The sequence below is a fragment of the Syngnathus acus genome, chromosome 10, assembly GCF_901709675.1.
Source record: "Syngnathus acus chromosome 10, fSynAcu1.2, whole genome shotgun sequence".
Taxonomy (NCBI): domain Eukaryota; kingdom Metazoa; phylum Chordata; class Actinopteri; order Syngnathiformes; family Syngnathidae; genus Syngnathus; species Syngnathus acus.
In genome coordinates this window covers 23,758,139-23,774,473 of record NC_051095.1, presented here as the reverse complement: position 1 = coordinate 23,774,473, position 16,335 = coordinate 23,758,139, and the positions used below count along the sequence as shown (strand labels likewise).

Below are 16,335 nucleotides of genomic sequence, written 5' to 3'. Positions count from 1 at the left end.
ACGATCCCCGTGGGGACAAGCGGTACAGATAATGGATGGATGGACAATAAAATATGAAGGTCTTTATAGTTTCACCTTTCAAGGTCAAAGTTTTCCATTAGGACACGACTACTGCCGCAAAAGTGACATATCCATCTGAAAAATGAAGTCAAAATAAATACTTGGTTTATAAGTCTGAATAAATATTTTGTTTATGTAATTTTCAATATACTTTGAATGAATGATTCAACTTACAATAGTGAAGTCAGAGGGAACTTCCCATGCAGTATATACATACGCGCACACGCACACACGTACATACAGAATACAGACACAAATAGACTGTCACACAGCATGCTTTTCTTCCTGCGGACGTCAAGTAACATTGGGTCAAGTCCGGTCACAGTTCAGGGGAAGGGAGGGGAGGTGGTGCTGTAATCGCCCCCCGCGTCGTGGACACGTCGTTTCCCCTCCCGAGCGACCCGCAGGCAGCACCCCACTGATTCCTCTCTGGCTGGCTGTCGTGGAGGCAGTGCGCATGTGGAGCCTGCGAGCAAACACTCCACACCCGTTGGCAAGCATCGGCGAAGGAGAAGATGAAATGTTTTTCCCGTTACCTTCCGTACATCTTCCGGCCGCCGAGCACCATTCTGTCGTCCACTTGCCACACCGAAGGTAGGGTGGGACACTGAGGGGACCTACAGAAAGCCTGTAAATTGTTTACTTTGTGAGACGGACTATCTTGTTATCTGCGCATCATGCGTGTATAAGTTGCAAGCGACTGCGGATTTAAACAGATGGAGAAGTTGTGTGTGTGTGTGTGGGGGGGGGGGGGGGCATATTTAAATGTAAATGTGGGGAGATTCCATCACGCTTGAAAATGACTTCAGTGTGTTTGTTTTTTTGGACACAGAGATGCAATTTCTCCTCTGTGGTGTTTGCAGCATGTGAAGAGATGGCAAAAATCACACTTAAACTAAACCATTTCAGACCACTAACTCAGAGGTAATTTGTTTATGGAGAAACGTCAACAAAGTGTTTGGGCAAAGTTGAAATTGTGACCAATGTTGTCAATTGTAGAACATGTTTTCAATTAAAGACAACTTTGTCAGTAATTGTTTGTCTATACAGTCTGTACTTGGTTGGTGACCAGTCAAGGGTGCACCTTGCCGCTTATCAGCTGGGATAGGCGACAGCTCACCCATGACCCTGATGAGAAAAAGTGGTATGTCGAAAGTTCCTAAATAGCTGGTCAGTTAATCCCGCTGGTGATTGTACGGTCAGACTACGCAGCCCATGAGTGTATTGGTGTTTGCTATAAGGAGCCGATTACTAGGTCATCATGTGGAGACTGGGCCGCTGCATTATTTAGTTTTGCATGGTTGCCCTCCTTCCAGAATGCTCTGCCCTCAGGAAGGAAGACTGACACAGGACAGTATGTTATGGTCAAAGCTACGCTACAAGACATGCAAGCCATTCATGCATGTTCACCCAAAAGTATATCTTTGGGGGCTAAATTCAGGTCATGTACTTTATACATTCATCATCTGCTGCCAGCCTACCACCCAACCTACATAGTACAGCAAATGTGTACATCGCCCTATCTGACACACAACAGAAGAAGTGTCATCAAACCTGTTTACCTTGGGCGGCACACACAACATCAAATCCTGTACTCGGCGACCGACGTTTTCGACGTCAGTTTGAAAGCAACATTGAGAACCTCAGTCACCAGTAGTGGTTTACTTGCCTAACTTCAATGCAGGCAGCGTGGGTTCAGTTCTCACGAAGTGACAATGGCTACATTTACTTGGATGCATTTATTCGGATTTAAAGCATGATTGGAATAAAAATTCTTCATGTACGCACCCCATTCAGAATATTCTGAGAGGAGTGGTTTATCTATAATCCGATTTTCCGATCGGCGCGCACGAAGACACTTATTCCAGAGTGTCGGAACAAACCGTCTTTACCGTCCGTGACATCAGTATACATGGTGCTGTTATTCCCGGTCGCTAGTAGAAGCAGAGCGAGCGAAAGTCAAGACATGGCATAGTTGTCCTCCTGGAGGATACATTCCAGCTCCATTAGGAAGTGTTAACTTGGCGGAACACCACAAATGGCACAAATTTGCAAAAATAATGCTAACGTTTAAAGTAGACATGTATTGTTGACGCAGAAGTCGCTACTGCTTCTTCTTCTTCTACTACTAGTGTATATGTGCATGTCAGAATAATTTGTTCCACCCGAAAGTGTGACGCATGAACATTCATGCCCTAATCAGACCAATCTTTTTTAGTGTCCATGAAAACAGTGCATCCCATCCTAATTTCAATCCAAACTCTGATCGGATTGAAGACATTTCGTCCATGTAAACGTATCCAATAATAATGTTTGTTGTGACATTTAACTGTACAGTATGTGAGGTGTCTTTGTTTTACAAACAGCCCCGAAATGTTATGTCTTAATTGACTTTGTTTGAGACAAAAGATGTTTTACTGCTATTGTCGAAATGGAGGAATAAGAAGCAGTTAGCTGCAGAAAACAAATGTAAGCTGTTATATAGTGGAATCTAGTGGAGTATGATGACACAGCAGATGACCTTGGGAAAGCCAGCCCTCTGCCCCCTGCACGCACACTACTGGAAACTGTGTGTGTGCGTGTGTGTGTGTCTGTGTGCGTGTGTGTGCGTGTGCGTGTGTGTGTGTGTGTGTGTGCGTGTGCGTGCGTGTGTGTACTGTTAAACACTTGTGCAAATCAGAGGAGACACGTGCGTTTACACTTAAATTTGCGATTCCCAATGTGATCACACCTACCAACCTTGACAAAACTTGTAGCATTCATGCAACTCTAGTCTTCCATCGGCTACCCACTAAAACCCGCTTGCCCCCTAGGAAGATGAGTGTGCAAGTTATCATGTTAGTGGAAAATGCATTACATAATTGTGGTTGTCGACCACAGTGTTCCCTGTTTATTAGAATGGCTGTGATGGGCTGGCAGCACATGCAGTTACACATGCACACACGCACGCACGTATGCACGCACACACACCTCTGATTCCTCCTATTTTATGTCAGCACATTGAGTCTGGAGTCTGTTATGCATGAGTAATGGAAAATAGGTATCCTCGCCAATATCTGTGATACCTTGTCATGTCTCACATCGTTCATCAAGCAGCCACAGTATAGCATATATATATATATATAGTATCTACTATATATATTCGTAAACTATATGGTCCTGTTGTCCCTCCTTCGGTTATCTACTGTACCTCTAGCTTTCACCCAATCACATTGTTCTTTCCCGGCAAAACAGATTACAGTGGAATGAATCAATAATATCTATTGTCACTGGATCAAAGAATCATATGCAATATGATACTTGCTTGTCGTGACTCAGCATAAGAGAAATCTCAAGTCAGTTTAGTGTTGAGTCGGGCTGAATTATTTGCTGGTTTTGGACAAAATCATAATTTCAGATAACGCAATCACGTGATCAATGAAGCTACATTTTGTTACAGAGCTCTTATCCCTCCAAGATCACAATCTTTTGGACATAGTGGCACAAAAAGTCAGCACCAAACTGGTTAAATAAAGGTACATCATGTCGCATAGACACGCGTCCTTCGGGATGCTAAGCGCTAAGCTAACTTGCCTGGAACTGTCACATACAGTATTTTAGTTATGATAGTGAGTTTAAAATAATAATAAAAAAAAAACTTGATTTGCTGGTCACTTCATTTCACATATGTTAAAATTTTCTCCGCTTCAAACTGGAAGTTGAACAGTCTGCAATTGGCTAACAACCAATCCAGGGTATTCTCCCCAAAATCAATTGGGATGGGCTCCAGCACACCCTTGTGAGGATATGTGGTTCAGATAATGCAAAATAAAATAATTTCTCGTTTTACTGCTTTGCTTAAACTCTTGCCAGATGCTGTGATTGACTGATTGCCAGTCCAGTTCAGGCCTCTTGCCCAAAGTCAGCTGGGATAAGTTCCAGCTCAGCTATAATGAGGACAAACATAATAGATGGATGGACCTTATCAGCCATTGTGACAAAATGGTACATTATAACTTTTAAGGTCCAAGTTAGCACTTAATAAGAAGAGTGATTAGATAAAAGGCTCCATCATGAGCTCGTTGAGACAAAACAAATACATTGTGCTGCTCTTATGGTGACAGATGAGATAGGTAACTGGTTCATTCCAAAAATATGAAAACGTTGTTGCCACTTTACAGCTTTTATTTTGCAAGGTCTCTCTTCTGAGGGTTTTTCTTTATGAAATTTTACTTTGTAATGCTACTGTTCGTAATATATAGAAAAAAATGTCAGTTTGCGGCAGCTGGAATAAAAGAAAAAGGGATTGATCCATCCAGAGTGTAAGAAAAAGAGCCTTTATTTAGGTAACCTACTATAAGATCCATCCATTATCCATACCACTCATCCTGTGCAGTGTTGCGGAGCTAAAAAATTGTATTTGGAAACATTTGATTTAAGGTGATCGAAGTGGCTTTGAATGGTAAAACACAAAATAAGGATATTATTAATGCAGTTTTACCATCCTGCAACATCAAGATAAAAAGTCAGGCAAATGCGACATTCATTTAATAGTGGAAAAAAAATCAAGGAGATTGATTGTGTAGGCTTTGTGGTGGGAGGGTTGTCATCGTGCTTGCAGTGCAGTAATCTAACTGCACATGATGTGATTTTAATGGGCCCAAGCTGGTATCCAAAGCCCATGAGGTGAATCTCTGGAGGGAGCTGAGATGTCTGTGAAAACACAAGAAGAATATGCTGGCGTTTTTCTCTCACGGCACTAATCTGCAGTCTCACATTACCACAAACACTTCCCGCTTGGTCTCTCGCAGCGAGCCGACATGAAAACAAGGAGTGATATGGACAGTCACGGTATCAACGTGACTCCACTCACCCACTGTACACCTTGTATTACAGTTAACACTGATGCAAGCTGTCTTTGGCAAAATGTGAAAAGTGGATTTTTGTTTTTCTTTTCAATTCTCTTATTCAACTTGATGGTGCAGCTCTATGGAGGACCAAAAGTGCCAAAATAAAATAAATAAATCCACCATGAAACTTTTAATTAAACATGTCATTAATTAATCAAATGTTCATTCATTAATTAAATACGGATTTTAAAAAAATCAAACAAATAAATAGATGTGCCATTAAATAGATAAATAAATGCACCTTCATTGAATAAATGAATGCACCTTTCACTCCTCCATACAGCTCAGCGTTGTGATCCCCTTTGTTACATTATTGAGTGAGCTCTTCCCAGTAGCTTTATAATGGGACAGAGAGGCTCTTTATCGAGCCGGACTGCTGAGCCTGACAGGCTGCACCACAGACACCACTACTATTGGGAGTGAAACTTATATATAGAACACCAGGATGTGCAGTCCCTCCCCCCCGCCCATCTGTTTCAGTGGTTTTATGAAAGGTCCTGATGGGGTGAGCAAGACAGGTTGCTCCTAATTCTTTTGCTTCTGCATTTAAAATCAGCTAATTGAATGAGGAGCATGGTAAACTTGTACAATACTGAATACTAAGTGTTTATGTAAACTGAGTATATTTTATTTACACAAGAAATATCATTTGTTTAAAGTCATTTGAATCTAAGTGCAGCAAAGTGGATGAGTGGCAGAATGTGTGATCCGTCACAAAGTCGAGAGGTGCAGGGTTCGAATCTTGGTTCTGGCCCTTTGTGGAAGTTGCATGTTCTCTCCTGTCCTTCTCCCCACATTCAAAACCATGCATAGAAGAACGCTAGCAAAGACTCCGAATTGTCCGTGAGTGTGAAAGTGTGTGTGAAATGTGCTTGTGTGCTGTATGATTGGTTAACGACTACTCCAGGGTGTACTTCTTACCCAAAGTCAGCTGGGATAGACTCCAGCTTGCGGACCTGTTCCAAAAATAGCTCACCAGCGCATTGTGATTTTCTTGGGATGTTATAGAAATTATGACAATGAAAATGAACACTGAATGAGATTTCTAGCAGTATTGCCCATTGATATGTATCCATTTCTGTTTCCTATTGTCAGAAGTCATTTACAATGTTATTAAAAGTAATTTGATAAAAAATGTTTCATAACTCGTAATCAGAACCCTAGAAGCAGAACCTTTGTCACAAAAGTTGGTGACCTCTAGTTTAAGGCATACAGTATTTTCACAAAAGTGGACCCCTCCCAAAAGAGCAGTATATAACACTGAAGTGATTTAGGTGACAGCTCACTTTTGGGATATGTGACTGAGTCCATCTGGTCAACTCAAAAGTGCTACTGAAGTCTATAGTCGAGATGGTCGGACAAGTGCGGATCTACAGTAGAATGGTGCTTTTCAAAATGCCCTCTGAGGACAACATCAAGAATTCAGTTTTATTGAAGGTGTTTCAAACGTTCACAGTCAAATAGCAAAATACAAACCCCAGTCTAATTGCATTCAATAAATCTCCTTGAGTAAATAGCAACTAATAAGAGAAGAGGATTATTCCAAAAACATTAGATGAGCATGTGGCCCCAGATGGCAGCTCACTATCTGAGATACCCTGGGGAGGAAGAGGAAGGTAGGCTCAATTTCACATATTAGGAAGCCCCACTAGAAATTGAGTGATATAGTAAGTGTCCTAACACAAGCCGGACACAAACAGTACCTTGTTGAAACAAGACCCTGAAAATAAAACCAAAAGTGTAATTTGAAGTGAGTTAATGCTGTCACCCTGTAAAGCTAGCTGCACCTACTGGGGTAATGGCAACATTCCATCTTGGACTTTTAATGCCTTTTCCCCTCCCTCCCTGACACCATTTTCAATCTGCCTCTGAAAATAGCCTTGCAAAGTCATCACTCCTCTGTTTGCGCAGAATAACCTCTGTGTAACGGGGTCGATATGGATCAAGAATAAAAACATGGTCTGCAGCAGCAGGTGTGACTATACACAGAATGAATGCACTATTATAAAGCTGTCATGTCAGCACTCAGCATCATGGACAACATGTCGTATGTAATTGTGCCTATTTGAGAGAAGAGCAAGTCGTGTCTTCTGCTTTAGAATAATGATCATGGAGAATTGGGAAACGTCTTGGTTCTTTAGGGGAAAGGACAAGACGAGAATGTCAGGAATGAGTGGAGCAGGGTGACCAAATGCGGCTTGGACCAGGGTTTATTGAAGGGAAGGGGGGTAGGTGAACAAACACAGAGGGAAAGGGGCTCACGGACAGTGGGCAGGAAACAGAAGTCCACTTGGGCCAGGAAAAGATTCAGGAGCAGGTTCTGACCGTGAGCCTCCACACGGGTTCAATATTTATGATAGCATTTTCCTTGAAGTGTTTTCAAATGACAGATATCTGGTTTGGATGAGGAGACATGATCGCTTGTGGACATAGTATTATATCATAGTGTGTATAGTGTGCAGAGCTAGACGTCGCAAGGACACTACTGTGTACATAGAAACGTCTTTTTCATTCCAGAAGCTCTCTGGTCAACATGTAACTCGGTCTATTCCAACCCGTAGTTTACAGTACGGAAATGTGTCACTGTGTGTGATTGAGGACGCAGAAGCAGGGAAGGGGGGAGCCAAGATTGTATTCAAAAACAGGAGTTTATTGTCAAAAGAAAAAAGGGCAAGCGAACAAGCAGTGTTGGGAAAGTTTCTTTTCTACAAGAACTAGTTCAAAGTTCAGTCCACAGATTTTAAAATAAACTTGTTCAGGGCATAATTGAATTTTTTTTAACTATGTTCAGCGTTCCATAAATGAAAAGTTCATAGTTCTCTTCTTCTCCCCTTTCAAAAAAAAATTAAGAAATTGCTGCGAGCTGTTACCCTCTGGCATATTGGCATTTTCTCATTGTTTTCACCCTTTCCATTCTGGTACTATCACCTTAAAATCTTAAACTACGAGAATATTGCTTGAATTGTCTTTTTTTTTTTTAATGAAGTGAAACAAAAACAGGGTGGCTCGGTGGCGCACTGGATAGCACGTCCACCTCACAGTTAGGAGGATGCGGGTTTGATTCCACCTCCAGCCCTCCCTGTGTGAAGTTTGCATGTTCTCCCCGTGCCCATGTGGATTTTCTCCAGGCACTCCGGTTTCTTCCCACATTTGTTGTGCATTTATTATTTTTTAAAATGTTTTTCCCAAAGAATCAGAAAACGTTTAGAATTTGGGACAGAAAGTGCAAAGGTAAAGGTGCAAAGCCTAAATTAATTTTTAAAACAACAACAAATCTCATGAAGAGTCAGGCTCAATGTGCAGATGGAAAGATGACGCACGACGTGACAAGTGGAGTCATAACTCGGCAAGCTAATTCTCTGTCTGTCGCTGGTGTATGTGTATGTGTATCGTTTTCGATTGCCACCTCATTTATTGGCAAGCAATAAAGAAAAAAAATTACGACCACCTGGCATGAAGTATTTTGGTCACAAAATTTATCTAAGCTTGTAAAATGCTTTCTACTTGTTACTTTTGTCAAATTCAGGATATTCCACACTTGCAGCCATTAAGATGCATCATTGTAATTTGTCATGTTTACCACAGAAAATTACTCAGCTGTTTGATAAGCTGTCAAAATCCACTTTTGAGTCATGTAATTTATTAAGCCAAGCATGGTTTTATTTGATGATTTAAAAACACTGCAATTTGGAAAGGATGGCAACCATCAACAAAATAAACTCTGTAAGCTATCATTGGAAAATATTTTGAAATGTTACCTTTTTATATTGATTTTTAATGTCAACCAGTTCGACACACTTGTAATTTGTTTTAAAAAACAAAACAAAACAAAACAAAACTGTCAGCTAGTTATATACCTCCAGTAATTGGTGAATAACACAAAAAACACTTGGGAATTTAAATTATACACTGTGTATATTTAATCAAATAAATATATGAGGGGCGGCTCGGTGGAGCACTGGCTAACACGTCCGCCTCACTGTAAGGAGGGTGCGGGTTCGATTCCACCTCCGGCCCTCCCTGTGTGGAGTTTGCATGTTCTCCCGATGTCCGCGTGGGTTTTCTCCGGGCACTCCGGTTTCCTCCCACATCCCCAAAAACATGCTTGGTAGGCCGATTGAGCGCTCCAAATTGCCCCTAGGTGTGAGTGTGTGTGCGGATGGTTGTTCGTCTCTGTGTGCCCTGCGACTGGCTGGCAACCAGTTCAGGGTGTCCCCCGCCTACTGCCCGATGACAGCTGGGATAGGCTCCGGCAAGCCCGCGACCCCCGTGGGGATAAAGCGGTACAGAAAATGGATGGATGGATGGATGGATATATGGGGATGAGGATAGAAGAATTTATACTTCCTCATTTTCGAACATGTGCAATCAGTTTATTAGTTATAAGTTATTATAAGTTATTACCAATGTTGTATTGGTTATTTTCAACTCTGTTTTGCTGTTTGTTTTTCTATAGTTTTGATGTTCTGTTTTCACAATTTACTCTATTGTAATTTGTACTGTTCTCTCAATTTTATGCATGTTCAAAATAGATTGTATTTAGTACTTTATAGTGTCTTTAAAAATGTTTTATGATGGACTTTGTCACGTCCATGCCAGAGGACGCTCGGCCGGCAACTTCCCTCAGCCACACCCCTTCATTACTGTAATGTCTGTCACCTGCTCCCTCATGTATTTAAACCCTGCCCGTATGTTTCTCCCCGTCGGTGTCTACTGTTGCTTTCCGTCCGCGCCTGCGCCTAGTGTTCCTGTCCTGATCGTCCATTTCCCCCGGTCTTGTGTGGAGGCTCACGGTCAGAATCTGTTCCGTGTCCGAGTGGACTTCTGTTTGCCTGTCTTCTGTCCGTGAGTCTCTGTCCCGCTTGTGTCTTTGTTTGCCCACCTCTCTTCCTTTCAATAAACCCTGGTCCAAGCTGCATTTGGTCGCCCCGCTTCACTCATTCATGACAGACTTAAATGTAGATTTTTTTTTAGACCAGAGCAGTGGACTGTGTTCAACTTTGGCAATAACAAGGATAAATACAAATTTATGATTTTTTAATGTGAAGATGCAACATGGCTGAGCCTATCCCAGCTGAGAGATGCAGGCTACAGTCAGTCAATCATAGGGCACACGTAAACCGGAGTTCCCGGGGAAAACCCACAGAGGCACGGGGAGAACATACAAACTCCACACAGGGAGGACAATCGAAGGGAATCAAACCCCCACCCTCTGAACTGTGAGGTGGACATGTTAACCACTGCGTCACCATGCTGCCTAGGTTCATAATAATATTTATTAATATTATTAAAGGTACTCTGACCAAATTTGTTAATTCATAATCATTAGTAATCAGTACCCAAGAAGTAGGTGCTTTCACAATGTTTGGTGATCTCTGGTTTAGGACATACAGTTGTTTCCCAAAAGTTGGACATGTAAATGGCCTCCCAAAAGGGCAGTATATAGCATTGACATGATTTAGATGACAGCTCACTTGGGGGTGGGGATATGTGAATAAGCCCATCTGGTCAACTCGAAAGTGCTACTCAAGTCTATAGTCGAAATGGTTGGACAGACAGAGCGGTGGGGATGGATGTCGGGGGAGGGGTGGAGATAAGTGAGAAGATTTAAGGGGGCAAGGAGTTGAATGTTGGGCTTGGCTGTGGCACACTGAGTTGCCTCCTTCCATACCAAGCACTTGGCGCTGGCCTATTAACACCACCTGTTTCCTCTTTTATTTCGCTTTTGATAGCTTTCTTTTGCTTCTTAGGTTCACTCTTCAGCTTCATCATTTTCCCAGTCTGCCTCCTCACTGTCTCTCTCCATTCATTGACTTTTCGCCAGTCTTTCCGCTTGTACAGAGGGCTGATAGGATAGGGTTAGGGCCTCCAGGTTACCATAGTGATACTTTGTGCCCTGATGTCATTAGTATTGACAGTGTGCAACTGGGCCAAGCTGTTCTATAGCACTGGGATTGTTTATTGTTTACACTTACTTAAAACATTAATTTAGAGGTTTGTGCATGACAACATTCAGTGCCATGAAAAAGTATCAACCCTTCTTTTAAGTTATTCTTTTCTTCACTATGGGGACATGTGAAGCATCTGAATCATTATTATTATGTTATAAATATTTGTCCAGTGTGATTAGTCCAAGATTGCATTTATGTAAGTAAGTGCTCGATTTCTCCATATGCATTGCACTTTACCTGGCTTATCTCAGCCACAGATGTCTCAGAATATGTCAAGGACCTTTCTGGTGGGCCTGTGCCTGACCCCTATGTTTGCGTATGAATACATGGTCCTGTCCCCAAGCTTCTTTATGCAGTCCTCAGCTGTCACCTTTCTCTCCGTGTGTTGCTGGACATTAGTTCTGCATACTGTGTGGCTACAGGCAGATCAAACACGGATCTATAATTGTTACTGTCACATCAGTCTAACCAAATTGCTACTGTTGGCCTCGCCCGGGAGGACACACACGTGCGTGTATATGCACGCACACGCGCACATGCACGCACGCAGCACGCACAAGGCTATCAACTGTTAAATCTTTACCATGTCAAGGCCACAACTCGCCTAATCGCGTTACCAAATATACTGTGCAAGTGTGTGGTGTAATTCCTTTTTTGACCAGACGATGGTGCTCCAGTATCACTTAGTTATTGCGTTGCTGTCCCTCATGCATCCTTGTGCTTTTGTATGCTAAAAATGAGCCCGCCCAGTCCCTCCGCGCGCAGTCTCAGACGATTGCCATTTTTTTTTTATTTCTTTGAGAAGTCATAAAGGGTTGGGTTCCAGATACCAATAAAATATATTCAAATAAACGACAGTCCAATTTTTTCCCATGCGTGCAATTTTCCCTTTATTTTAAGCATTAGCTTGATAAAGAGATCAAAAGTGTTTCCTTCTGAGTTTCTTTGATCCATCTCCCTCTCTGTCACTCTCTCGGTGCTTGAGGTACATGACATTTTTAGTGAGCACAAATCTTGGATGAGTCCACAAGGGGGCGCAAAATCACTATACAAACGCCAATGATCAAGTTTTCTTACCTTTTGCTCCCGCAGTTGCTTCTAATGATGAACAACACTGTAGTCGCCCTGTGAGCCACTCGTTTTACTTGACACAAACAGCCACAGAATACCAAATATATATAAATGTTCAATTGTTCAATTGTTTATATGTTCATACATACATACATACATACATACATACATACATACACGCACGCACGCACGCACGCACGCACGCACGCACACACACACACGTATATATACATACATTCAGACATACATACATAATTAAATTGCTAATAAATATTTTTAAGATGATATTGATTAGGGCGGCACGGTGACGCAGTGGTTAGCCTCATATTTAGGAGGGTGCGGGTTCGATTCCACCTCCGGCCCTCCCATTATGGAGTTTGCATGTTCTCCCTGTGCCTGCAAGGGTTTTCCCTGGGCACTCTGGTTTCCTCCCACATCCCAAAAACATGCTTGGTAGGCCAATTGAGCACTCCAAATTGGCCGTGAGTGTGAGTGCGAATGGTTGTTTGTCTCTGTGTGCCCTGGGATTGGCTGGCAACTGGTTCAGGGTGTCACCCGCCTACCGCCCGCTGACTGCTGGGATAGGCTCCAGCACGGCCGTGACCCCCTGTCCAGGTGCTTGTTGATCTTTTTTTTTTTGTTTGTTTAGATTCTGGCTTCCACTTACGTTTGAAAAACATAAATGTACGATTAGGTCAGGGGTGGGCAAACTACGGCCCGCGGGCCACATCCGGCCCACGGGACCGTTTAATCCGGCCCGCCAACCCTGAATTAATTGTATTATTAAACTTTTTTTGTTGTCATTTTGCCTGCAATGACTGCGTTTCCCCAGTAGATGGGGAACCGCTCGCCTGCGCATTTACTACCGGAAGCCGTGTCAGAAAGCTCGGTGCACACTCACAAGTGCGTGTACGTACGTACTCAGTAGTACGGACATGGCGCACTCGCGCTCTATTTGTATCAGTCCCGAATTTAGAGCGTGGGCTGTGACGACAGCATTCTTGTAATTCGCTCGCTGAGCTTTCAGATACAGTTTTACGCTAAAGCCACCCACAAACCTTCCCCTGGAATCCTTCCATTAAAATGAGTGGCCCGAAGAAAAGAAGTGAGTGCCGAATGTTAAAAGAGTGGCCAATTTGGCTCGACGTACGCGACGTGACGTTCAGCCACATCAACCCGTCACAGATCGAGGTAAACGGATCTCTCCTAAGAATTGCCACGACAAATTTGACTCCAGACTATGACGCACTAGCAAAAAAGGGAGACCAACAACACTGTTCCCACTGAAAATGAAGGGGAGGCTCTCAAGTTTGTTGTAAAAAAATGCATTTTGAATATGATTTGTAATCTTAACCTGTAAAGTTCTTAAGGCTTACTTTAAGGAAGTGTTTCCCGTTTCCTCACCTCTGTTACCAGGTGTTTGTGAGTTAAAACTCTGCTCTGATGTTCAGATACCCCTCACCGTGTTGCCGTTTTGATTACTTTATTTGGATGTATGCTTTCACCGATTCTTCAAGATGATATATTTGGTCAGAATGTTTGCTGTTTGATGTGATCTCATAAGATAAACATCTTTCATTAATCTGACCTGCAGGCACTGAAGTGATGGAGACTGTTATTCATAATAACAGTGTCGTATTTTATGAGAATCACTGATAGCAGTTTTTTAGTGAAATTTTTATATATTTTTTTAATGCTGTTAATAAATGCATTTGTTTTCAAAAAACCTGTTTGGAATATCCATGCTTTACTACCTACTAAAGGCCAAAATCTTTTATGCAATGACCTTTACAGGTCGCTTATATTACTTCACACAAACACTACATCCATCTGCTCCTGGTTCGGCCCTCCGGTACAAATTTAGAACCCAGTTCGGCCCGCGAGTCAAGATGTTTGCCCACCCCTGGATTAGGTGAAGTCTTTAAGAAATTGTCCATGAATTTGAATATGAGCATGATTGGTTGTTTGTCTATTTGTGCCTTTTGATTGTTTGGCCAAATTAATAAAGATCAAATCAAAATGAAGACAGTATGAATAATTTGTAGCTCAAGTCATCGATGATCAGGATTTATTACCTTTACTTTTTTAACTTGTGCCCTGACAGCTATCGTACAACAGGCAATTTTGTCAACAAACAGCCAAGATGACAAACACGCAGATGGACAGGCCGTTGCTGCGAGCAATACTGCTCACACTGCTATGTTTCAAATAACCACTCCCCGAGGTGACTTTGCCACCGTGATCCCTCATGCCAGATCAATAACACAAGCAATAAAAATAAAATCCTTGCCCGATGAGAATCTGTTTCTTTGATCCCGTGACATGTTTCTATTAAAACAAGTGCGTGTGTATGTGTCCCTAATAAAGAGAAAAGTGTGGCTGGACAGCTTGCCACCCTGTGGGCACCCAAACTCCAGTCTGTGATCCACGCTGGCAGCTGCTCTGCCAAATGGGATTTTCTTGGAGATTACAGCCTCTAAATGAGACAAGCTTGCAAGTGTTTGCCTTTTTTATTTACAGAGTGCTTTGTGGACTATTGTAATAAAGCTGTGTGTTTTTGTATTTGAGTGGGAGAGAGTTCTTGGTCCGAGGTGCACTGAAAACATGCTCAGTGGTCACAAGGGAATGGTTTGAACATGTCTGAATGGCTGGAGGGAAAACCTCCATGGCAGCGTGTTGGTACTAAAAGGGGATGTGGCAGCAGGCGTCTCACACACACTTTTAGCAGCAGTACCGCATGTTGTATACATAAAAGACAATCGTTCATTAGTTGATAAAATCATTTTTTGTAATATTGATTTGTTCTTCAACCAGAAAATACTAAATGAGACCAAAGGAAACATCCCTGTCTTTTAGGGGTTCTTTTATGTACAAAACTGGTGACAGTTTAGTGGGCATTCTTAAATTGCACTGGCTGTAAATATTGGACCCTCCTAATAAATGGGGTGTATTCCGCCATTCCCGTAAGATGTCAGAGGCATTCACTGTCTATGAGTAGAACATTAAAAAAACTATTAATAATTTTTTTTTTAAAAGGGGTTTGAACAAGGGCTGCTTGATTACAAAAAATATTAATCACGATTATTTTGGTGATAATTAAAAACACCGTTACTCAAGCAGTCATTTGTGTTTCGAAACAAAACAAGATAATGTTTAAATGTAAACAAATTAGACAAATACAATTATTTGAAACATTATAATAATGTAAGTTTATTTTAGACCAAACAAAATTGATAAAATTAGTTATTTTAGACCATAAAAAAGTGCATTAAAGTATACATTCAAGTTAAATAGACATGCACTGGCCTTTACTTGCTAACCCTAACCTTTGTTTTTTGGTGAATATTTTTGACACTTTTTTGCCTCCTATTGTAACTTAAATACCTTGTATTTCTCCATAATGAGAGCCGATCCCCATTTCACAGCACGGATCTGTACTTTCGCTGACCAGATTTTCGTCTGCTTGCAGAAGTCTTTTTGCTGTTCCTTATAAACACATTTTGCTTGCTTTGACCTGCTGCCTGAGTTAAGCAAATCTTCTCTAATGTCAAGAATTATCAGTGTGCCCGAGTGTGTCACACATAAAGGGAGTGAGAGGGGCCACTTTGATTGGGGTGAATCCAACCAGTCGTGTTCAAATTTGCCACCTTGCCCACCTTTTAAAATATATCAACACTCAGTCTAACCCGCCTCCACACAGTTAGACATCTCTCTGTAGCCGACTTGCACTTAGAACAAAAATAAAGTCCTAATGCTAGGTTAAGACCAACCGCATAATATCGCATTGTTTCCCATGCGTTTGTTCACAATGTTTTTTTGGAGCGGAGAAAAAGAGCTGCTCCTCCTTCTCAGCGACACAGAAACGTTTGAATATCATTAGTCACTCTGGTAGCCGGTGGTTGTATTTTTTTAGCTGTTAATTCAATCTTGGTTCAACAGCTGGAAACCAGCAGTACACGCCAGATGTCCGACAAACTGTATTGATTGATTTTTGTTTTCCATCAGGGAACAATTTCACTTGCCAACGATGTTGTTTAGCCCTATGTCATTTCCTCCCTGTAAAAACGTCCATCCATCCATTTTCTGTACCGCTTAGTCCTCACGGGGGTCGCGGGTGTGCTGGAGCCTATCCCAGCGCCATCGGGCAGTAGGCGCGGGACACCCTGAGCCAATCGCAGGGCACACAGAGACAAACAACCATTCGCACTCGCACTCACACCTAGGGACAATTTGGAGTGGCCAATCAGCCTACCAAGCATGTTTTTGGGATGTGAGAGGAAACCGGAGTGCCTGGAGAAAACCCACACGGGCCCGAGGAGAACATGCAAACTCCACACAGGGAGGGCCGGAGGTGGAATCGAACC

General features: G+C 42.2%; 1 protein-coding gene across 2 annotated transcripts in view; it reads left to right on the top strand.

Moving 5' to 3' along the window:
- Window positions 1-386: 386 nt before the first annotated feature.
- LOC119128501 (serine/threonine-protein phosphatase 2A 55 kDa regulatory subunit B beta isoform) overlaps window positions 387-16,335 on the top strand; it is a 46,420-nt gene continuing 30,471 nt past the window's right edge. Inside the window, exon 1 of one of the 2 annotated variants that reach the window (XM_037260968.1) lies at window positions 387-654. In XM_037260968.1, the coding sequence (XP_037116863.1) occupies window positions 576-654 (79 nt within the window). In that variant the 5' untranslated portion in view covers window positions 387-575. The remainder of the gene's footprint in view (window positions 655-16,335) is intronic. The other variant, XM_037260969.1, reaches the window with a different exon arrangement.